General features: G+C 44.5%; 2 protein-coding genes across 2 annotated transcripts in view; both read left to right on the plus strand.

The window, feature by feature from the left end:
* Positions 1-8,077: 8,077 nt before the first annotated feature.
* The window catches only part of wdr55 (WD repeat domain 55), a 69,831-nt gene continuing 52,753 nt past the window's right edge, over positions 8,078-25,155 (plus strand). Inside the window, exon 1 of the mRNA XM_043720846.2 lies at positions 8,078-8,263. The gene's annotated coding sequence lies outside the window, so the exon portion shown is untranslated. The remainder of the gene's footprint in view (positions 8,264-25,155) is intronic.
* Positions 9,429-19,310, plus strand: vmac (vimentin type intermediate filament associated coiled-coil protein). The gene is made up of 2 exons (XM_043720849.2): positions 9,429-9,780; positions 14,675-19,310. The coding sequence occupies exons 1-2, from the start codon at positions 9,590-9,592 to the stop codon at positions 15,045-15,047; spliced, it is 564 nt and encodes a 187-aa protein (XP_043576784.1). The 5' UTR covers positions 9,429-9,589; the 3' UTR covers positions 15,048-19,310.

Consider the following 25,155-nt stretch of genomic DNA (forward strand, 5'->3'; position numbering starts at 1 on the left):
TTTTGCCATATTTTATCTTGATATTTTGCTGTTATTGATTCCTTGATGTTGTACTCTAATTAGTTCTAACTGGAATAAATGCTTTTTTTAAATAAACTATGGCTTGTAAGTGTGGAAAATCATAAGTATGTGGAAAATTTGCATGATTTCAGTCAGAAAATGGTTTCCTTGCATCAATTGACAACCCCTTTCAGAAGCAAAGGCTGCATTGTTATTTGTCACTGTTTGCTGATAATTGACCTGGCAAAAATTTGGAAACCCAGGTAGCAATAATATCATGGTAACCTAATGCCAAACCGATGCCTACAGCCGATCTAGTCTGAAAATCTATGCTCTTGTCTGATCTTGAAAGCTAAGCAAATTCAAGCCTGGTTAGTACATGGATGGGATACTACCTGGGAATACCAAATGCAGTAGACATTTCCCCAAATCTTTGGTGTCATTGCACTGTCCTTACCCAACTCTGCAGATAAATTGATTAGTTGGAAACATATATGATTTAGCAGTGGTGGATAACAGGTGAAAAGTAAGAGGAGTGAAATGGTTGGGGGAAAACGAAAGTTCAGCTGTGTTTAATGGCGATTTTGGATATCTAAGAGAATGACAAACTGATAAGGGACACTAATGTAAAAGTCTGTTTCACTCCTCAAAAAGTGGCAATTTGGCAGTAAAATACCCCATTGTGGAGCAAAGGTGACTCTCAATATGCTGGTTCGAGTGGTATTCAAGGCCTCCTGGAGGGAAAGGGAGAGATTTAGGAACTGGATAAGGGGAGGGTTAAACTGAACAAAGAGGTTACCCAGTGTCATTTGCTGCTTGGGCTAGTATGACAATTTGCTGATTTAAATGAACTTCTCGCAATATATGCCAGTGGTAGAGAGCATAAATCAACGTCTCATTTCAACAGAAATCGCTTACCCATCCAGTTAATTCCTATCAATAGGGAGCATTTGTCCTCCTGAGATCCCCTGTCTAACCATGGAGGAGCTGACAAATGCATTGTTCTAAATGAACGTTCATGAGGAACTGGATAGGTGATACTGTAAGGAGTCTCCTTTAAAGTAAGGGATCCCCACAGAAGGATGAGGAAATAGATTATAGATTCTGTTTTGATAGTTAGGGAACTGAGAGGGTATTGGGAGAAGATAGGAAAGTGGATTTGAGATTGCAAACAGATCAACCATGATCTTATTGAATAGTGGAGCAGTACCAAGGGGGCTGAATGGCAGATTCCTGAGTCCCAGGGTTTGGTTATTTCAGCCTTGAGAAGGAACAATTGGTCAAATATGAAAGATATTATTATAGTGGCTGATTTCTGTGATGCTGTGTGTGGAGGACTCCACTATGAGTAGTCTGATGGTGGTGCAGTGTTGCTCATCGATTCTAAAGCTTTCTGTTCCCTCAATGCATCAATGTTCTGTCAGGCCCATAACAAGCCACTTGTCCTTTAGATTAGATTACTTACAGTGTAGAAACAGGCCCTTCAGCCCAACAAGTCCACACCGACCTGCCGAAGCGCAACCCACCCATACCCCTACATTTACCCCTTACCTGACTCTACGGGCAATTAAGCATAGCCAATTCACCTGACCTGCACATCTTTGGACTGTGGAGCACCCGGAGGAAACCCACGCAGACACGGGGAGAACGTGCAAACTCCACACAGTCAGTCGCCTGAGGCGGGAATTGAACCCGGGTCTCCGGCGCTGTGAGGCAGCAGTGCTAACCACTGTGCTACCGTGCCGCCCACCAATGTCCTCTGGTGATTTGCACAGGCCAGTGAACTACAAAACTGTCCTTTACAGGCTTCCTAGGAGACCACGCTGATACTACTAATTGTCTCTCAAATGCCAGTGAATGACGAGATTGAACGGCTTGTACGTTGAGATCCATGTCATGCCAAGTGTCTGGTTTACTTGTGCAATGGGCTGCTTGGATTGTTCTGGGGGTGACTGGTTTGTTCTTGGGGTGGGAAGAGTTCCTGAATAATTCTTCATGTGCCTGGGTTTCTCCAGTTTTACCAGATTATTCTCAGGTTTTACCCACACTATGTTTGCGTGTTTGTGTGAGAGACCATGTGGTTCTGATGTTGATCAGATTGCTCTGGAAGTGACTGGGTTGTTCTGGGTATGCCATTCAGGACATCAGTGCAGAGATCACAATATCATTCACCTTTTGGAGTTCAAATAGCCTGCATTGGGAAGATGGATGAAGCTAACAGAAGTGAAGTCAGGAATGAGTGCCCAGACAGCTGTGTTGTCTGCATGTGCCAGGGTTCAGAACGTCTTCTCAGGGCTGGGAAGAAATCTGCAGTGCAAGAGGGAGGATCTAACATTCATTATCCATGCAAGTACCAATGAACAAGGAAAGAGGTTCTGCATAGTGTGTATGAGGGACTTGGCACTAAATTGAAAACCAGAACCTAAAATGTAAAACCAAGGATGGTCACGATGGCATCAGGCACATAAAATTAGAGCAATGAATATGTGGTTCAAAAGCTGGTGTGAGGGAATTATATTCCAGTCCATGGGACATATGCACCAGTATTGAAGAAAGCAAGGGCTGTAGTGTTAGGGTGGTCTATACCTTTAATTTTGCTGGGGCCAGTGTTGTTGTGAACCACATAGCTCAGGAGGGTTTAAAACTAAATAGAGGGAGGTAAAGATTAAATGTGAAAAGATATAGTATATAAAAAAGGAGAAGCAAGGTAAAAAAGGAAAATTGTCACATGGAAAATAAGACTCGGAAAAAGACAGGGAGTTAAAACTGAGGAGTACACCAATGATCAACACTACATTTTACAATGATGAGAAAAAGATAAAGCTAAAGACTCTGTATCTGAATGCTGTTACGACCCCAGCAGATATTATTACCAGATAAGTTGGGTCACCTTCAGGAACTGGCTTGATAGGTCATATTTCATTTGTTTTGATTATAATAAAGTGGTCTCTCATTGAAGCATAAGCAGGCAATGCAGCAGATTTTGCCTTTGTATTAAAATTATTTTATTGTTATAGACTCAGAGTCCTACAGCACAGAGATAGGCCCTTTGGTCCAAACTAGTCCATGCTGACCAAAATGTCCATCCACATTAACCCCATTTCCCTAAATTTGGCCCAAATTCTTCTAATCCTTTCCTATCCATATATTTATCCAAATGCCTTTTAAATGTTGTTAATGTACCGGCCTCAACCACTTCTGCTGGCAGCTCATTCCATATGCATACGACCCTCTGTGTAAAAAAGTTTCCCCTCAGGTTCCTTTTTATTCTTTCCCCTCTAACCTTAAACTGATGCCCTCAAATCCTCGATTCCTCAGCTCTGGGAAAAAGACTGAGTGCTTTTACCCTATCCATGCCTCTCATGATATTCCCAATTCCTTCGCCTCCGCCGCATCTGCTCCCAGGAGGACCAGTTCCAAAACCGAACAACCCAGATGGCCTCCTTCTTCAAAGACTGCAATTTCCCCTCAGACGTGGTTGCCGATGCTTTCCACCGCATCTCCTCCACTTCCTGCTCCTCCGTCCTTGAACCCCACCCCTCCAATCGCCACCAGGACAGAACCCCACTAGTCCTCACCTACCACCCCACCAACCTCCAGATACATCGTATCATCCTTCGTCATTTCCGCCACCTCCAAACAGACCCCAACACCAAGGATATATTTCCCTCCCCTCCCCTATCAGCTTCCAGAAAGACCACTCCTTCTGCGACTCCCTTGTCAGGTCCACACCCCCCACCATCCCAACCGCCACTCCCGGCACCTTCCCCTGCAACCGCAAGAAATGCAAAACTTGCGCCCACATCTCCCCCTCACTTCCCTCCAAGGCCCCAAGGGATCCTTCCATATCCATCACAAATTCACCTGCACCTCCACACACATCATTTACTGCATCCGCTGCACCCGATGTGGCCTCCTCTACATTGGGGAGACAGGCCGCCTACTTGCAGAACGTTTCAGAGAACACCTCTGGGACACCCGCACCAACCAACCCAACCGCCCCGTGGCTGACCCACTCTGCCAAGGACATGCAGGTCCTTGGCCTCCTCCATCGCCAGACCATGGCAACACGATGCCTGGAGGATGAGCGACTCATCTTCCGCCTAGGAACCCTCCAACCAGAAGGGATGAATGCAGATTTCTCCAGCTTCCTCGTTTCCCCTCCCCCCACCTTATCTCAGTCCCAACCCTCGGACTCAGCACCACCTTCTTGACCTGCAATCTTCTTCCCGACCTCTCCGCCCCCACCCCCTCTCCGGCCTATCACCCTAACCTTAACCTCCTTCCACCTACCGCATTCCCAATGCCCCTCCCCCAAGTCCCTCCTTACCTTTTATCTCAGCCTGCTTGGCACACCTTCCTCATTCCTGAAGAAGGGCTCATGCCCGAAACGTCGATTCCCCTGCTCTTTGGATGCTGCCTGACCTGCTGTGCTTTTCCAGCAACACATTTTTCAGCTCTGATCTTATACACTGTTAGTTTCCTTCTAAAGAAAAAAGTCCTCGCTTGTCCAACCTCTCCCTATAACTCAGACCCTTGAGTCCTGGCAACATCCTTGTAAATTTCATGTGCAATCTTTCCAGTTTAATAATATCCTTCTTTTAGCAAGATGACCAAAATTGAACACAATATTCCAAGTGCTGCCTCACCAACCTCCTGTTCAACTGCAACATAACTTCCCAACTTCTATACTCACTGCCCTAATTGACGAAGGCCAGTGTGCCGAAAGCCACCTTCACTGCCCTGTCTATCTGTGACTCCACTTTCAAAGAGCCTTGGACCTGAACTCCAAGGTCCCTCTGTTTCACTACACTCCTTAAGGCCTTGTCATTCACCATGAAACTCCTACCTTGATCTGACTTTCCAAAATGCAAGACCTCACACTTATCTATATTAAACTCCATTTGCCATTTCTCAGCGGACTTCCCCATCTGATCAAGGTCCTGCTGTGATTTCTGATAACCTTCCTCACGGTCTACAATACTGCCTATTTTACTGTCATCTGCAAACTTACTAATCATGCCTTGTACATTCTCATCCACATCCTTGAAATAGATAACAAACAGCAAAGGGCCCAGCACCGACCCCTGAAACACACCACTAGTCACAGCCCTCCTGTCCGGCAAGCATCCTTTCACTATTACCCTCTGCTTCCTATCATCAAACTAATTGTGAATCCAATCTGTTAAAGGATGCAGATAAAATAGAATAATCCTAACTAATCCAAGGATGTACAGTTTAGGTGGATTGGCCAGGTTAAATTGCCTATAGTGTCCAGCTATGTGCAGGCTAGTGGATTAGCCATGGAGAATACAGGGATATACAGAGAATATGGACAGTGGGATGCTTTTCCAAGGGTCGGTATGAATGCAATGGGCCTGTCTCACCACTGTACTGATTTTATCATACTAATTCAAAGATTTTAAACAGAATTTGAAAGTATAAATCCATAAATTCCAAAACATTCCTTTCTAAATTGAAAAGGGAATAAACAGCTTTTGGATAATGCCCAAAACACCATGCCTGGTACAATTCCCAAAACACCTTTCATATAATACATCAGCATCCCTGTATCTAACACCTTACAGGTTATGAGTCATTTGGGGGTTCAATATTTGAACTGCAACTGTGATAGCTTCTGTGGAACTGTCATACACTGGAGCTTCACTGCACTCAGTGAAAATAAAAATTTCCAGGATTTTATCTGGTCTGGAAACAACATGAACATTTCATTCTGAGGACGTAACTTACTACAGCCTTCTCTTCTCCACAGTATGTTCAATACAGCCATCCTGTTCCAAGGTCTTCTCAAGACTAAAAAACTACTTATAGTTAAAAGTGAAACTAAACGATTTTTCTCACCCACCAAGGGCACCTCCCCCAAGCTTAAAAACAAACTAGTTTTCAGAACTCTATCAAACCCTTGAGGCCTCATTATTTATCATTCTGCATCGCAACATTCTAAAATAAACAAAAGTCCATCAATGTAACAAAACTCCTTCACTCCAAAGCTAGCTTTCAAAATCTGTTCTAAAAGAAATCACTGTAGTTACAAAATACAAACAAATTAATTACACACAAGTAATTTTAAAATTAAGAGGACACGTATGAGAACCTCTTATTTTTCCCCAGATGTGTTTTGTGACTTTGGTGCTGCTGTAGCTGCCTGCAACTGCTCAAGTGAAAAAAAATCATTAAAAAGGGAGGCCAGAAATACAGGCACAACAACTGAAATATAGAGGATACTCGATTATCTGGCATTGGGTTATCTGAATATCGGATTACCCAGCAAGGTTGCAAGGTCCGATGCTTGGTTAAACTATGTTATCCAGCATTCGATTGTCCGAAATTCGATTAACCGAACGAAATACTTCCCACCCACCTCAATTCGATAATCGAGGTTCCTTTGTAAATAGGGTTTAAAATTGGCCAAAAAGCAAAGTATGCTGGGAATGCCTGAGCCAAGACAGACACGAGAGACAATTCTGCCCAGGGATGAGTCCTTGCAAGATCTATGCTCAGATAATTGCAACGAGAGAGGCATCAGAACACATTAGGATGTGTGAAAGGGCATCTCAACCTTTCCTGACAAACATAACTCTAGATGCATAGAGCAGACATGCCTCAGTAAGACAAAAAAACAGGTATATATTCTGAGACAAAACCAGACTTCCATGCCCAAAAGCAGACACTGTTAAGGGGTCACTGTGAAGCGAACCATTGAGAGCCAATTAGCAGCATTTCAAGGTGATAAAGCCAATTAATCCGAAACCTCTGATTGCTCAAGTCCTTAGAAAGTTCCATAAAGTATCCAGATGGGTATAAGAACCAAGCCGAGCAGACCTTGGGGAACCCCACTCTTCAGGTGACCTAAAGGTATGTTGGAATATAGCAGTGACCAATGTGGCTCATCCTCCAACCCAAGAGAGGTACAGACTGAACAATTCAACTGATCAGCAAAAGTTACCTGTACTTGGGAAGTATTTTAACTTTCTAAAGAATTAGATAGTCTGAAATAGAGTTGTTAAAAGCATTAAGTTTAACTCTTAACCTTTTGTTATCTTCAAATAAAGTTATGGCCTGGTACACTGACTGCACACTTGTGTGGTTTAGTCACTTCCTGATGTGTGCTGAGGAGCCTAGGTTAATTAATATTAGTTAACCTTGGCAGTGTTGTCTGGAACAGCCTTACTGTTGTGGTTCTGTTCGCCGAGCTGAGAATTTGTGTTGCAGACGTTTCGTCCCCTGTCTAGGTGACATCCTCAGTGCTTGGGACCCTCCTGTGAAGCGCTTCTGTAATGTTTCCTCCGGCACTTATAGTGATTTGTATCTGCTGCTTCCAGTTGTCAGTTCCAGCTGTCTGCTGCAGTGGCTGGTATATTGGGTCCAGGTCGATGTGCTTAGACAGGGGACGAAACGTCTGCAACACAAATTCCCAGCTTGGCGAACAGAACCACAACGAGCACCCAAGCTACAAATCTTCTCCCAAACTTTGAACAGCCTTACTTTTAATATATTTCTACAAACTGTCCACTTATCCTGTTCACTTCCTTTTTTTAGGGAAGGAAACTGCTATCTTTACCTGGTCTGGCCTACATGTGACTCTGGACCCACAACAATATGGTTGACTCTCAATATGGTTGTGCAGTACGGATTGGTAATAAGCTAGTGAGTTTTGAGAAGTCAGTAATAACCACATCCCATGAATGAACCCTTTTTTTGAAAAACAAACCAAATTAGGCTTTTCTTTTTTTTTGCTTGTGTTTTCATGGCTTAATCTTTTTGCCACATTATGTTTTGTAATGAATAAATGTTTAAAGTAGCATTATTGTTTCAGCATTGAGAATTTCTCTGCCTAAGGAACTGAACAAAGAGGAAAAACAAAGTACTGTGTAATTAAAGGGACAAACTGCAGACTGAGTAACTTCTTGGCAGCTGTAGTCCCATCCACTGATCTTTGGACTAATTCCACTGACATCTCGCAGATGGTGTTGACTGAACTCTGAAGAGACTTTGAACTGAAGCAGTTGATCCTTCACAATCAACTTCAAGCACTTTTTCCATGGCAGAGGAAAAAGTTCACTTCAGTCTGGACACTGGATAGAAATTAAATTGTTCTGATGAAACCACTGTTTTAGTATTGTGGCTGATCAGCAGAAACTGCTCACTCACTGTGCTGCTGTAAACTAAAACAGCAAGGATTTAAGCACTGATTTTATTCTGGGAGTCATTATTCACCTTGTTTACTGTCAAGCTGGGTTTGGTAAGTTTCCTTTATTCTTTTGACTGTAATATTATCCAGTCTGGCTGTTTTTTTTTCTCTGGTTTAGCGCTGGCATTAACAGCATTTGCCAGATAAATAGTAATGTCAGTCATTGAGTTCACAGCAGTGGTGCTATTTGAGAGTTTTTTAAATTCCAGCAAATGCACTCATTCAGCCAGGAGTCTCTTGAAAGTTACAAGTTCAATTACTTTGAAATTGATTTGTTTTTAAATAAATGCAAATATAAAGAACACCAGCAAGATTGGAAAACGTAAACCATGCTTAACTTTTGCCTCATTGAACTCGATCTAATGAGAGGGGCAGGAGCTGATATTGTCAATGATGTGATTTGGATGAACTTGCAAAAAACATTTTGATTTAAAATTGTGGCACTCCATCCTAGATGGTAGGAAGGAGGCTATTACAAAGTCAATAGGACTGTTTTCGTTGTTGTTTTCAGTGCTGGGATATTGCATCCAATTTCTTTTTGAGACTTATCTGTGACTGATACAACTGCATGGCTTAATAACCCAGGTCAGTGGGCAGTTGAGTCAACCACATTGGAGTCTGGAACCACATGTAGGCCAGACCACAACTATGGCAGATTTTCTGTCATGAAGGACATTAGTGTGTCAGAGGGTTTTTAAAACCATCATTAGGCACTTAAATTCTTGAATATAAAAATGCTCCTATCTGCCACGTCATTCTTACCCAGGTAAGCTCCTGCCTACCCAATTCCGCAGCTCACACTGACAGAAACAGAAAGTGCTGGAAAAGCTCAGCAGCTCTGTGGAGAGAAATCAGAGTTAACATTACAGGTCGAACAGCCCTCCCTCAAATTACATGTCTACATTCTACTTCAACTGCCTATCAATCCTGCCGCCGGTTTGTTTCTGCGCCATTTTCCTCAGGCCCTGAGCCTCAGGTGGGGCCCACAATGACGGAGAGGTCAGCACCGGCGACTACACCCTTTCCTCCCAGGTCGGTGTGGGAGCAGCCCTGCGCATGCGCCCTGCCCACACTGTTCGCGGGCCGGCACGGCGTATACGCCTGCTCTGCGCCTGCGCGCTGACCGCCCGGTCCAGGGGTCCGCCCAGCACATGCGGACTGTCCTCCCGGCGTGGGGCCTGCTCTGCGCCTGCGCGCTGACCGCCCGGCGTGGGGCCTGCTCTGCGCCTGCGCGCTGACCGCCCGGCGTGGGGCCTGCTCTGCGCCTGCGCGCTGACTGCCCGGTGCGGGGCCTGCCCGATGCTTTCGTAGCGGCGTTGAGGCTCATGTAGAGTCGGTCTCGGTCTCTCTACGTGAGCGCGGTCACCGCTAGGCAGCATGTCGGTGCTGAGCCCGGTGCAGATTAAAGAGGCGAACGCACACTTGGCGGCCGTGCACCTCAGAGTGACGGAGCTGGAGCGGCGGCTCGAGGCAGCTGAGCGGACCGTGCGGGAACAGGCCGAGCGGCTCATGAGCAAAGACCGCGAGCTGCAGGCCGCCATCCGGGAGCTCACCCTGCGCAAGGACCGGTCAGCAGGCACAGCCACTGCGGGGACGCGCCAGGGCACTGGGAACGCGCGCCAGTTCTCCAGGCCGCGCCTTGGCGGGTGGTCAACATGAAGAGAGGAAAGAGGCACAGTCACAGCGTCGGAGAGGCTTTATAGCGAGGAGAGAGCCCACTGTGTCACCGCTCATCAAACACCCAGCTGTTTAGTTTCGTGTTAAGGCATTTTTAAGGTGTCTCCCGCTTCCCTGATGTAGCAGCTCCCACTTCACGTTTTTTATTCACTCATAGGATATGGAAGTCGCTGGCATTTATTGCCCATCCCTAGTTGCCCTTGTAGGTGATGGTGAGCTGCCTTCTTAAACTGCTGCAGGTAGACCCACAATGCCCCTAAGGAAGGAATTACAGGATTTTGACCCAGCATCAGTGAAGGAATAGTGACTCTGCCACATCTGCTCGCAGGATGAGGGCTTCCACTGCAGACCATCCCAGATGACCTACTTCAAAGACTGTAATTTCCTTTCCCGTGATTAATAACACCCTCAACCACATCTCCTCCATTTCCTGGACCTCAGCCCTCAAACCCTCCTTCCCTCTCAATCTCAGTAAGTATAAAGGCCCCCTGGTCCTCACATAGCACTCCACCAAACTCCAAACCCAGCATCCTTTGCCATTTTCGCCACCTGCAGTCAGACCACCAAACAGATATTTCCTTCCCACCCTGTCTGCTTTCCATAGGGAACCATTTACTCTGCGGCTTCCTCAGTTGTTCCACACTCCCCTCCAACCCCTCCTCCACACCTAGCACCTTTCCCTGCAACTGCAGGAAGTGCAATACTCGCCCCTACACCTTCCCTCTTTCTTCCATCCAAGGCCCCAAACAATCATTCCAAACCTGGCAGAGATTCACATGCACATCCTCCATTCTGGTCCACTGTATCCGTTGCTCCCAATGTGGTATCTTCTACATGGAGAGACAAAGCACAGACTCTGGGACTAGGTCACGGAGCATCTGCACTCTGTACACTCCAATCAATACCATTTTCTGGCTGCCAGTCACTTAAACTCTTCCTCCCACTCCCTTGGCGACATGTCCATCCTCCTCCAATGCCAAAATAAGGCTACATACAAACTGGAGGGACAACACCTCACATTCTGCCTTGGGAGCTTACAGCCCAATGACCTTTAACATGGAGTTCACCAGGTTCAAAATATCCTCATCCTCATCCTATGTCCAGCCTGTCCTCTCCTCCCTGCTTTCTTGACCGGACTTAACCTGTTCATCCTCTCCTCACTTATCCACTGCACACTTCCCACTCACCAATCACAATAACCCCCTACCTGCATCCACCCCCCTCCATCTCTTTATTACTCACCTCCCTTCTCCCTCCAAATGAAGGATCCTGACCCGAAACATCGACTGTCCTGCTTCTCTGATGCTGCCTAACCTGCTCTGGCAGCTGCTATGATTGTATGGCTAGTCCAGTTCTGTTTCTGGTCAGTGATAACCCTAGGATATTGATTAGTGGGGAGTTCGGTGATAGTAACATGAGGGACGACGAGATTCTGTCTTATTGGAGATGGTCATTACGTGGCATTAGTGTAGTGTGAATGTTACTTGTGATTTATCAGCCCAAGCCTGAATGTAATCCAGGTGCATTTGAACATCAACTGCTTCAGTGTCTGAGGAGTTTTAAATGGTGCTCAACATTAAGCAATCGTCAACGACCCCACTCAGACCTTGTGATGGAGGGAAGGTGATTGAAGTACCTAAAGATGATTGGGCTTGGGACACTACCCTGAGGAACTAAAATGGACAATAGTAGTGTCCCTGCCTCTGAGCCAGGAGGCTTGAGTTGAAGTACTACATATTCCAGAAGTGTATTATAACATCTTTAAGCAAAGTGATCAAAAATACTCTGAAGAACTGCTGCAGAGTTGATCTGGATTTGAGATGAATGTGGGCAGTACAGTAGCTCAGTGGTTAACACTGCTGCCTCAGTGCTGATTCCACCCTTGTGACTGTCTGTGTGGGGTTTGCACATTCTCCCTGTGTCTGTGTGGGTTTCTCTTCGAGGAGAAAGTGAGGTCTGCAGATGCTGGAGATCAAAGTTGAAACTTTATTGCTGGAACAGCACAGCAGGTTAGGCAGCATCCAGGGAACAGGAGATTCGACGTTTCGGGCACAGGCCCTTCTTCAGGCCTGTGCCCGAAACGTCGAATCTCCTGTTCCCTGGATGCTGCCTAACCTGCTGTGCTGTTCCAGCAATAAAGTTTCAACTGTGTGGGTTTCTACCAGGTACTCCCAGTTTCCTCCCACATTCCAAATATATCCAGGTTCAGTAGTTCGGTCATGTTAAATTGCCCATAGTGTCCAGGGATGTACAGGCTAGATGGATTAGTCATGGGAAATGGAATGTTACAGGGATAAAGTAGGTGGTTGGGTCTACATGGGATATTTTTTGGAGAGTCGGTGTGGACTCGATGGGCCAAATGGCCTGCTTCCACACTTGTAGGGACTCCATAATTCTATAACTGCCAATAATCACAACTATCTTCCTGTGTGCCAGGAGAAGGTTTTTCCCCTCAATTACTTTGTTTTAGTTTTGCTCAGAATCCTTGATGCCACACTCAGTCAAATGCAGACTTGATGTCAAGGCCATTCATTCTCCCCTCCCTTCTGTTTGAGTCAAGGCTGTAATGAAGTCAGGAGTTGCGTGACCCTGGCAGAACCCAATTGGGTGTCATTCAGTAGGTTACTAAACAAGTGCTGCATGGTAGCATCTTAAATCATGTTACTGTTACTGATAGGACTATAATTGGGGTCAGGTTAGATTTGTTCTGTTTTTGTGTACAACTGGGCAAGTTTCCACATTGCTGGGTCGATGCCAGTGTTGTAGCTGTACTGGAACAGCTTGGCTATGGAACTGGCAAGCTTTGCTGTACAAGTCCGCATTAGTCTTGTTGGAATGTTGTCAGTGTCCATGGCCTTTTCGGTGTGCAGTGTCTCCAACCGATTTCTGATATCCTATAGAGTGAATTGAATTTGCTGAAGGCTGGGGACCTTTGGAAGAGGTCAGGATTAATTATCCACTTGGCACTTTTGCCAAATGTTTCAGCCTTGTCTTATGCACTGATGTACTGGGCTCTTACATCATTGAAGATTGGGATGTTTGTGGAACCTCCTGCTCCAGTGAGTTGTCCACCACTATCACGACTGGATGTGGCAAGACTACAGAGCTTAGATCTGACCCACTGGATGTAGGATTGCTTAATCCTGTCTAATTTGCTATTAATGCTGCTGTTTGACATGCAAGTAGTCCTGCCAATTGTTAGCTTCCCCAAGTTGACATCTCATTTTTAGGTATGCCTGATGCTGCTTCTGGCATGCCCTCCAGCATGCTTTATTGAACTAGGCTTAATTGCCTATATTGATAGTGGGAGATGTGCTAGCCATGAAGTTGCAGATTGTATTTAAGTACTGTTCTGCTGCAGCTGATGCCCATTGTGCCTCAAGTGTTGCGTTTTTAGATCTGTTTGAAATCTGTCTCATGTGGCACAGAAATAATGTTGCACAATATGATGGAGGGTGTTATCAGTTTGAAGATGGGAACTCATCTCCACAAGGACTATATGGTGGTCATTCCTAACAGTTCCATCATGGCCAGATGCACCTGTGGCAGGAAGGTTGATAAGGAAGAGGTAAAGTATGTTTATGCTCTGGTTCTCTCACCATCTGCTGCAGATCCAATCTAGCAGCAGTATCCTTTAGGACTTAACCAACTCACTAAGTAGTTTTGTACCAAGCCATTCATAGTGGTGGACATTGAAATCCTCCACCCAAAGAACATTCTGCACTCATACCACCCTCCATGCTTCCTCCAAGTGTTGTTTAACATGGAGGAGTACTGATTTATCAGCTGAAGGAAGACAGCACGTGGTAATCAGATTAATTTCTTGCCTGTGTTTGACCTAATGGACATCAGTGTTGAGGATTCCCAGGGCAATTCCTTTCTGACTGTTTACCATTGAGCTGCTACCTCTGCTGGGCCTGTCATGCTGGTGAGAAGGACATATCCATGGATGGCAGGATTATATCGGGCTGTTGCCTCGCTAGTGTGAGACAGCTCTTCCAATTTTGGTCCCCAAGTGTTAGAAAGGAGGAAAGCAGGATTGTTTTTGCCATTGTCATTTCCACTTTGAGTCAATGCTAGGTGGTCAGTCTGTTTTCATTCATATTTTCCTTTCAAGCAGTTGATATAACTGAATGGCTTGCTGGGCCATTTCACAGGACAGATCAGAATCAACCATATCATTTGGTGTCTGGAGTCACATGCAGGTCAAACCAATTTCTTTCCCTCAAGGATATTAGTGAACCTTAGCTAGATTCTTGACTTATTAAAATTGGCCTTTCCCCAGTTCTGAACCTTTAGAACAGCAGGTCTATCTTTGTTCTTATTCATAATTTCCTTAAATCTGAGTAAATTATATCCACTATCACTGAAGTGCTCCCCAGTGCCACATCCACCACTTGCTCAGCTTCATCCCGTAAAATTAGGTCCAGCGCACCCTTTCTGTTGTTGGACTTTCTACCTACTGGTTTCATAAGCTCTCCTGGACACATTAAGAATTTCACCCCCTCTAAACCTTTCAAGAGGGCAAGGACAGTGGGGTTTGTGTGGAAAGAATGGGTGAGGGCAAATGGATTAGGGAATGAAGCAGGAAGGAATGAGTATGGGATGAGCAAGGGAAAGGAGTAAGGTTTTGGGGAGAAAAGAGAGGGAGAATTGGGGACAATGAGAAGTGGCTTTGAGGAAGGGAAGGAAAGGGTGAATTAAGGAAGAAAGGGGGAATGCGAAAGGGACTGTGTGTGTGACTGGTAGCTGAACTGAAATGTCTCTATTGCTGTTGCTCTTCAGGGAGATGGTGGATGTGCAGGAGAAATTGCAGGATTGCGAGGGCACCGTACAGAGGCTGCAGACAGTGATGAAGGAGAAGGACAATGTGATCGCCCAGCTCAGACACCGCAGTCAGCTGCTGGATAAAATCACCCGCAGCCGGCCCCTGCTCGACAACTTGCTGTCATACATGGCTGAGGCTGAACGCTCACAGAGTGACCACCTCCCAAACCTTGACTCTCAGCCTGGCTTTCTTGATGACCATGCACACTCCCTCCTCTCAGGAATCAATGGGTTAATGAACACAAGTCCCTGTGACCAACATTTCTCAGTTAGTGAGGATGATATGGAGGAACCTGGTCAAGATGATGCAATCTTTGGGACCACAGTTTAAAGCTGTGCATTCAGAGGTTTGACCCTCCTGTTGAGAGATGTTAGGAAGAATCCACAAGTGCCTGTTGTTTCTGCAGAAATGAACATCCCCATGCCAACACCTGTGAACATCAAACCTTCCAGTCACTGTAAGAAGTGAAAACCAGAGCATTTCTAAAGTGTGCAGTCCGATTTCTGGACGTCCTAACACTGTATTCCAAAGATTCTGGAATTTTTCATCCTCTAACTTTCCTCTGAATGTAAAAGAACAGTGTGAAATGCTTAATGATGATAGCGTGTTATTAACAATGGTGTTGGGGTATCTTTGGGTTTACCGAAATGATTTTTTTTTCTGAATATTTGAGAGAAGGCGGCAGGAGTAAGCAAGTACTGACCTTGTAAGTTCAACACAAAGAGGTACCTTAAGCCGCCTCTTTTTCTCAGTTCTTCCCAACCTCTAGAGTTAATGAAACAATCATGTCATCATTGTAAATTTGAGGTTGTTCCCAAAGCTTTTTGACTTCAGACAGGTGTATTGAGTGCCTAGAAGGGTAGAAGTTATATTTGTTACAGATATTTTCATGTTTTACAGCCTGGCCATTTACAAGGTACACAAGTCTGTTACTGCTAATGAAGGGAGTTTAGCTGCTGGACTGGTTATGGTGTGATGTCTGACTTTAAATGCAGCCTGGAATGGAGAAGCCCTTGCTCTATGGGGTATTAGCAGCAATGTTGCTTAAATATTATCCTTGTGCCTGGTAAACAGAACATACCCACTTAAAGAGCTGTCTGAATTGTTATAGTTTTTGTGTGCACAAAAAGTCTGTGTATTCCTACTAGTTACCTAGCCTGACATTACAACCTGAGTCTGTCAATGTGTGAGCCAGGACCTGCAAATGTAGACTCTGGTATCGTCACTCCGATGGATGTATTTTCAGGGTTCTTCACCTGAGTTTCTGAATTCTGCCCCCGCCCTGATAATAGTCTCAGCAACGCTGGCTGTAATGGATTCAATCCCTGACTGGACCCGTCCGTTGATTGGATGCTGTACACTTTCAAAACTTAAAACTTCTGTGTTCTTTGTCCAGAGGTAACTGTTAAGATTATATTTTATTGTCACATTACCTGAGTCCAGTAAAAGTGTAGAGTTGCCACACTCCAACGCCATTTCAGAATACAGTAGTTAGAATTAAAACTATAGAATTTAAAACCAAGAGCTGAAATTAAAGAGACAGAAACAAAAGGAAAAGAAAATGGCCAGATCACCCTCAGCACCGTGAGTCCTGAGTCAGGCTCATCAGCGCTGCCTATCTTTTTGCTTGAGATGCACCTGATGCTGATGTTTGGAAGTTTGAACAGAGCTACCCACAGAACTGTGAGTAGCAGGGAAAGTGATTTCCAGCCAGTGAGTTGGCTCTACACTAACAATCTAGTCTGAGAACTGGGGACACTGCATTCATTCAAAGAATATTCCCTTTGATCTGTCCGAAACAGATGTGATGTCTTGTGCACCACATGACAATAGGGTGAGGAAATTTTGTTATAAAGTTCCTACAGTGTTGTACCCTGCTTCAAATATATCCATAACCCCGAACAATGTCCAATATTTGGATAGTCCAATTGTTTTTTTTCTACATTGGCTTTTAGGTCATAATGGCTATCCCTGGCCATTGCAAGCACACTCTCTGCACATAAACTAAAAGCTAAATACCCCAAAGAGTATAACCAGTGAACCGTCCAGGGGATGAGACACGGTCAGTGGAAAAAAATGGGTCTGCCCTGGGAGCCCTGTTCTGCATGAGGAGGGCACTTGGAAAAAAATCTGCCCTGGAAACATAGTGATTTGGAACCACCGTCCTGGAAGCAGGGTGATTGGGAACAAGCCTACTCTGAGAATAGATCATTTGGCAGTGAATGAGTGAACCTGTCCTGGAAGTGCAGTAGTGGATGATCTAATATTCAGTCTACAGAATATTCATAATTTAGTGATGTTTTTCAACATCTTTTACCCAGTTATGGTGACATTAGTATTTCTGGAAAACTGTGTATTGGCCATCACAGTTCCTGTGTTAGAACAGTAATTATATTTTAAAAAGTACTACTATAGTTTTATAGCATATTGATACATTCTGAAGATGTCGGAGATACTATGGAAATACAAGTCACTGGGAGACTTGGGTCAGGAACATGGTGGTCTGGCGACAATATTCCTCCTCTGATTGTGGACTGCCCAAATGCCTTTTGCTCACACTGAGTAATTGCAAATTAAGTTTCCCAACAGTATATTTTGCACTTTATTCCACTGGGATTGCACAGCAGTAACCTGAAGTCTGGCCGGACTTGCAGTTACCTTCCTTTATAGGGCATTTAGTGACTCATAGTGAGTTATTGAGGTTGAGTTAAAAATTATAAATCGTTGGTGCAAGTTTTGGAGTTTAATTGTCATTGGGTCCAGAGCTATGCAGTTGCTTAGCTGAGAGCACTTTCAGTTCATTGCATCCATCTATCCCTATCTGGTGTACTTTGGGTCTCAACATGACTCTGAGTTGAAACTTTATCAATTTGTGTTAGCACTTCATCTGTGAACAGAAATGTCAAACTAATACAATTGTATCTTTAAGTGAAATTAATGTGTTAATAGCAGCCTTACTCAGGAAAGAATCTGCTGTGTGTGCACACATAATCTGTCACTAAGCTGATTTTTAAAATTCTATTCAGTTTGAACAGTTGCCGTCTGATCAACTCATAAATCCCAAATCACAACAGTGAGTATGTCCTTGGAGAAAGATGGGGGTTTGCAGGCCAGGCCACTCCACACTCAACATCCAATGCTGTTGATGGTGTCTAATTTCTGATGAAGTAGAGCTGACATCAGACACCGGTTGATGAGTCCTATCAGAGCCGCAATGTTGAAGGGGAGAGGAGGATCTTGATCTTTTCTACCAGTCACCCTCTTCTGTTGTGCTGTGCAAACCCCCTGAACAAACTTGTAATTATTCCCTGTATTTTTATTTTTAAAAATCCATTACTATATCATTTCATTTGCTATTGAGTCACCCTTGCATAACCACATTGCCTTATCTAATCACTTTCTGATCTCCATCTTTCAGTGTAACTACTTGCTGATATTCATTATTCTGTGTAATTCCCTCTGATATATTCATTATTCTCTGTGTAAGTCACTTATTGTCTGTATAAGTCATTATACATTATAGATCCCACTTCATTATTCTGTGTGGATCACTGATATTCATTATTCTCTTAAAAACTAGTATGAAATTCATTATTCTGTGTAGATTGCTGATATTTATTATTTTCTCTAAATTACTGGTATTCATTACTCTGATATTACTCTGTGTAAAACACTGATATTATTATTCTCTATACAAATCCCTCAGATATTCATTTATTCTCTTGTGTAAATCACTGTGATAACCTTTTCCTCTATGGAATCACCTATTTTGTGAGAGATCCTCTGGATGGCAATTACTTTCTAACATCTATAAGGATGATCAGTAGTCGCTGTGTACGCCAATCTCAATATAATCACTCAAGCTAATGTTCATCTAGACACTTCTAAACCATTATTTTCCATTAGTTTCTAATTTTTCATATAATTTGTGAAAAGCCTATGTCCATTATGCTGAAATTACAATTATTATGTGAATCTGCTGGAAATCTGTTCATCAATTTGCTGCTCTGGTTCTTTTAGTTTTTTTTATTTGTTACAAAATACATGGATATTTGTTGCAAAATACATGGATGGAAGTTACTAGGCAATTGATCACCTTGACTCGGGTTTAAGCAACAGTGAGCATTCAGAAAAAGTTAATTTAGAATTGATGTGGTAAATTTGTTGAACTCTGAGGTTGGGTGACTGATCTCACTGTGGGGAGATTGTTACAATGCATTGTTGCCCTTTTTACATTCAACTTTCCTGATTTAGTTTTATAATTGCAATGTATATTACCTGACAGCAATAACACACTAAATAACTTATGAGTTAGAACATGTAGAAAGCCAGTCAGCATAAATAGAAAATAACACTTGGCTTTGAGGAGAAAGCAGTCTTGAGGATGCTTGTTCATGTTCCCTTACAATGTAATCTTTTGTTTCAAGGGTTTTGGGGCTATGGTGTGATGTTCCTTGTTTGAAAGTTACTGGGTGAATGTATCACAACTTGCTCAGGGCTAATATTTCACTTATGTGCAGTTTCTGATCAACATTTGTAGACACCAATCCGATAAGCTGGTGCCTTTTATAAAACAGTGCAATAACTTCATAAGTAGTTTGTGTTTAATCTGTTTACTATACAAGGGAAACATTTTTGTTGCTGGCTCAAGTAACGATTGTAGCTGGCAATTCAAAGTGGGAACTTTGGAGCCTGAGCCTGCCACCACCTGACGTGTGCGGAGCTCAATAATGGAATTTCTCAGAAGACCCAGTGAATGTTCAATCTTCCATCTTGAAATCATACACTCTGAGGCCAAACATTCCAAACAAACCAAGAACAATTAAAAGCAACAAATTATTCTAACCTGTTGTAAAGCATGTGTCTGCCAGACATCACTGCTAGAGAGTGAGGAACTGAAGGAAACTTCTCATGTAATGGCAGGAGGTAACAGCAATGTCACAGGTATGGATGGATTGTTTGGTTGCCTGCCAATTCTTTGGAGACGCTATTCTAACAGTCCTACTGGTATTTTTGCATAGCCCAAAAAACTTATTTTTCTAGTATCTATCCAATTCCCTTTTAAAAATTATTGAGTCTGTGCTCACCACCCTCCCAAGCTGTGAATTTCTGCTCCTAATATCTCTAGTTGTTTTCAAGTTTATTTTGCTGCCAGAAAAGTAGTCGCAATTTCTCAATATAACTAAAGACCCACTCCCCTGATACCAATCTAATAAATCTCCCCTGCAGTGTCTCCATGGTCAAGGTCTCTTTCTCTTCATGAATCTTTGAAGTTGAAATGATTTCAAGCTTCTGATAGGCTAGTGGTTATATTTGGAGTCTGGTGCCACATTTGAATCCGAAAGTAGCAGGTTCAAACCCCTTTCTGATGCCTGAGTAGACAGTCCAAGATTAAAGTTCTCAACCAGCGATAGGAAGGTTATCTATGTGGAACCTCAAGAACTGCCATACTTGTCAGTGAAATGCAGCCATAGGCTTCCTACTAATGTCAAATCATAATTTTGTATTTCATTTTACAATTTACTGATAAAACTTATTCTCAGCAGAATCAATACAATACTAAATGCATGCAAATGTACTATTTGGAAAAGGTGGGGTTTTGTTTTCAGTGTGATGAGACCAAGTTTTGTTTTGACAAAATGTGAAATAACTGTACAGGCTGATAACCCAAGACCAAGTCACCTTTTATTTACTTGTGCACAGTCAGTCGCCTGAACTGAGGCGATTCTGATCTGGTTATTTTTGTTATTTATAGTTACACAAAATACAATATAACAATAAACAGGAGAAATAGGAACACAACTATAAGGTGCCCAAAATTTCACAAAACAAACTGCATAAAACACATGCAGAATTTTCACAGAAGTCACTGTCCTCTCAAAGGTGCCACAATGCCAGAAATCCAGAAAAGAGTCCATTTCAGCCCCTAAGGATAAAGTTTACAGCAGGCTGAAGCCACAATGTACAATTGCAAACACTTTACACATTGCCTGCACCAGGCACAAAGGAAAGCAGTCTACAAAACACATATAGCTAAAAGCAATATTCAAAAATAAAACCACTTATTACATAATTCAACTCCCGCTGACACCTTCCTATCCCTGGGTACTTACACATCTAACACCGGTCCACACTGCATACTGATCAGACTGTCCTTGGCTCACCTTTCTGCAGGACCGTGGTTGGCTTTCCAGTCTTTGGACGCCCTGCGTACTGACCGACCCTCCCCAGGCCCGCTTTCCTCCAGGCTGCTTGTCGACCATCCAGTTCCCAACCACCCCATGTACTGAGCGGACCACTCCAGGCCGCTTTCTTCCGAACAGGTTGTCAGCCTTCTGGTCTTCAGCCGCCCTGAATACTGACTGACCCTCTCCGGGCCTGCTTATCTCCTCGTTTTATGTATATATATTTTTTCTCTCTTCTTTGTATGTGTGCAGGTGTAGGACACAGTGAAGAACAATGAGTGCATAAAACTTAATTTATATTCCACCACCAGGAAGAAAGGAAACACTCGAATGGGCAGTGACAAGCAGTGCCTTCTCAACATAAGGCAATGCTGAGTGATCACAAAAGTGAAAGGGAGGGCTGGGGTTAAATCAAAATAGAATCGAAGGAGGAAATAAAACACTCCAAGCGCTGTGGTGCTCACCTCTCCCTGAAAACCTTGAGGGTGTTGGTTGACACGGCATGCTCCTTCTCCAGGGACACCCAGACATGGGCGTAACCACAAATCAGCCATAACGATCCCCTCCGTGACCTGCTGCCTGGACCTGTTTATGGCCAGTTTGGCCAAGCCCAGGAGCAGACCCACAAGGAGATCCTCTGACCTACCCTCTCCAATCTGCACCGGATGCCCAAAGATCAGAAGCGTGGGGCTGAAGTGTAACCAAAAAAAAAGGCTCTTGGGGGAAAACGAAAAGGGAGTGCAGACACCCACACCCCATATATACATGGTCCAAAGTCTCCACAGCACCACAAAACAAGCAGTCAGGCTGGGAGTCCATGAACCACTGCAATCTGTGGTTGCAGGGAACTCCAGCATGCAACACCCTCTACCCCAGATTCCTGAGAGATAGGGGGAGGACTCCCATGTAGAGAGCCCTCCACTGTGGATCCCATGGCCCACTGGCAAATGGGTACACCAAGGTGTGTCTGGCGGTGGATAAGGGAGAAGAGGTGGATGGTGTGCAGCAATCGGAACAGGGCCTGCTGTTTTACATTCTCTAAAGGGGACAAATCTAAAATTCCGGAGGTGGCTCAGATTGTGGGGCACAGGCTCCCGGTGGAGGTACGGGACCTTGGGGCCAATGTGAAACTCAGGGTTAGGCACGGGGAGGGATTCCACTGCACACCTGAGCATCCTCCAACTGGTGCACTATGTCGGGTCCAAGCAACGCTGTTTTAAGGTGTCAAATGGTGATCATGAACCAGATGTCTACTGCTGCCCTGCTCACCAAATCCTGCAGCACCATCCAGTCCAGGCCACTAGTGCCCAGCATGTCCCAACCCTGGTCACCCTCACTGCCTCAGCCCTCCCCTCCAACAGCCACTCGAACTTGTGTGTTTGGAGGTGCTGATTCCTGAGCAACGGCTCCCTGATGACAGCCATTACACCAGCTGGAGGGTAGGCATGATGCGAATGGACAATGTTCTATGTCCTGAGGTCTGTGTCGTAGTTGAGATTGCACACCAGGTGGAAAAAATACGTTGCCGGGGCACACCACCTAGGAGGAGGCTGCAAGGTATCACTGCAAGATCTGAAAGTAGGAATTCGCCACCTGGATGTGAACGCACACGAGTGACTGACCACCCTCCTCAACAGGGAGACTCAGGACCTGTTCAGCGACCCAGTGCATCTTTTTGTCCCAAAAGAAGTGAACCAATGTTCTCTGGATGTCAGCGACAAAATCAGGAGGAGGGACCAAAGGGACCAGCCGGTACCATGGCAGCCACCAGCTGGTTTATGACCAGCACTCGACTCCTGTAAGATAGCACTTGGAGCAGTCCTGTCCAGCGGCCTCGGCGAACTGAGACTTTGGTCTCCAGCTCCTGCCAGTTTGCTGGCCAGGATTCTTCAGCTAGGCTGAGGTAGACCCCCAGGTAGAGGAGATGGGTGGTGATCCAACTGAATCCTCCCCGTAACTCCTCCTGCAGAGAGTCCACCCGCCACGGACCAAACAGTAGTCTGGAACACTTGGCCCAGTGGATCCTCGTGGAAGACACCGAGTACACCGCTTGGCACTTGCACATCCTCTCCAGGTCAGTGAAAATGAGGAGCATATGGTCAGTATAAGCCGAGAGGACCACCCCTGCGCCTGTACTACACAGAACCAACCCTGATAACCTCCTCCACAAGAGGCGGAGAAAAGGCTCCACACACAGGGAATACAGCTGGCCAGACAGGGGGCAGCCTTGATGCTTTCCTCTCCCAAAGTGAAAGGGCACCGTCAGGGACCCGTTAACTTTAACCAGGCACTCTGCAGCGGTGTAGGAAAGTCAGATCCAGGTAACAAACTGCATCCTGAACCCGAATGCCTACAGAGTTCCGAACAGATACTCATGATCGACCCTGTTGAACACCTTCTCCTGATCAAGGAACAGGAAGACGCTTGGCAAACCAGCCCATCGGCAGAAATGGATCAGGTCCTGAACCAGATGGACTTTGTCGTGAATTCTCCAGCCTGGGACCGTGTAGGTCTGGTCAGGGTGGATCATGTGGACCAGTACAGAAGCCAGGCAAGAAGCCAACGTCCTGGCAAATTAATCCATGCTGAGGAGGGAGACCGGGTGCCAGTACCACGAGGAACAAAGGTCCCCTTTCCTTGGCAGCAGGACAATGGCTGCCCTGCACCAAGAAAGGGGCAGCTCTCTAGCAATAAGATACTTCCACAGGACGTGCACATAGTTAACAACCCCAATCAATGACCTTATAGTCAATGAGGTCAACCTGGTTCCAATCACCACAAAATGGTTGGTGGCACAAAGATGCAAAAGGTCATTTTGTGTTTTTCACTGTGTCTCACACCTGCACACGCACAACATGGGTGCTGGGGCAAAAAAAGCACTACTGCAGTTAGGCAGTAGTGTGGGGGTAAAAAAAAACAGGAGTATCAGACATCCTGTTAACTCTGAGAGCTGCCTGCGAGGGAGCTAAAAAAAAGAACAGGCGTGTCAGACATTCTGTTCACTCTGAGAACTGGCTCTGTGGGAGCTGGACCAGTTTAAAAAAAAAGATGCACAAGGTTGCTGTTTTAGAGTATTACTAGGACAGTACTTTTAGATAAGGAGTGAGTGTTCCTAATGTTTCAGCCATTCCATGAATCTTAAAAAAAACAGAGATTTCTGGTATTCTAGTCAACATTCCATTGCCATTCATAGGTGGTTCATTAATCATTCATTTCATTGCAGTTCAAAGTCTAGTCAATCACTGGTATCCATTGGAGTCTCTGACTCCTTTTTTTCCTTCTAGAACTGAGGGAGATCAACTTCCATATCTATTCTAGGGTAGTGGAAATTCCCATATGTTCCCTGTATCTTAAGTATAAAGATTCATTTCATCTCTTAGTTTGTGGATTACGTTAAATACAGGAAGTCATGAAACTCTGCAGTGGTCTATTCAAGGAACATGGATAGACCACTGCAAAGTTCCATGACTTGCTGTAATCTTTCCCTAACCAGTTACCTCTCCTCTGTAGGTTGATGTTGCTCAAGTTTATCATGTCTGTGTCTGTTTTTTTTTAAGTGCCCATCCCATCGCATACAAAGCATTGTGGGCGATGGGATAGTCAATAAGCAGGAAAATCGACATTACAATATGAATATCACTAGAAAGAGATGTTGTGGGTAGAATTGTGGGTAGAATTTTGGCCGCAGCTGGGGTGGGTTCACATCTGAGCACTATAATATAAGGAAGGTTTGGACTTTATGCAGAAGAGGTTTACTAGAATGGTTCCAAGGTTGTGGGATACACTGGACAAGCTTGCTTTCCTTTGGACAGAGATGACTGAGAGATTTGATAGAGGTGTTTAACTCATGAAGTGATTCGATCAAATAAAGAGAAACGTTCTATCTAGCGGATGATGGATCAGTGACCAACGGCCACAGATTTAAATTGATTATCAAAAAACCTAAAGTGATAGAAGAAAAAAAAAATTATTCAAGTGTACAAAAAGCCAACTGCATCCAGTATTCTCACCCAATACCAACCTGGCCTGACTTCATAGTGCAGATGAGATTGATCATTTTTTTTAAAAATTGGATTTACTCAACATTAAACATTTGATCACTCCTTTGCACCAGCCAGCTGTCCCATTACCAGCTTTTAGCCACAGAATTTAAAATCATTACTAAAGATATCAACAACAATGAACAGTATTACAGATCAGGCGAAAGTGAGGACTGCAGATACTGGAGCGTAGAGTCAAGAGTGTGGTGCTGG

This window comes from Chiloscyllium plagiosum, unplaced genomic scaffold, assembly GCF_037043375.1.
Source record: "Chiloscyllium plagiosum isolate Xiang-an unplaced genomic scaffold, Cpla_swu_hap1 HiC_scaffold_28, whole genome shotgun sequence".
NCBI lineage: Eukaryota > Metazoa > Chordata > Chondrichthyes > Orectolobiformes > Hemiscylliidae > Chiloscyllium > Chiloscyllium plagiosum.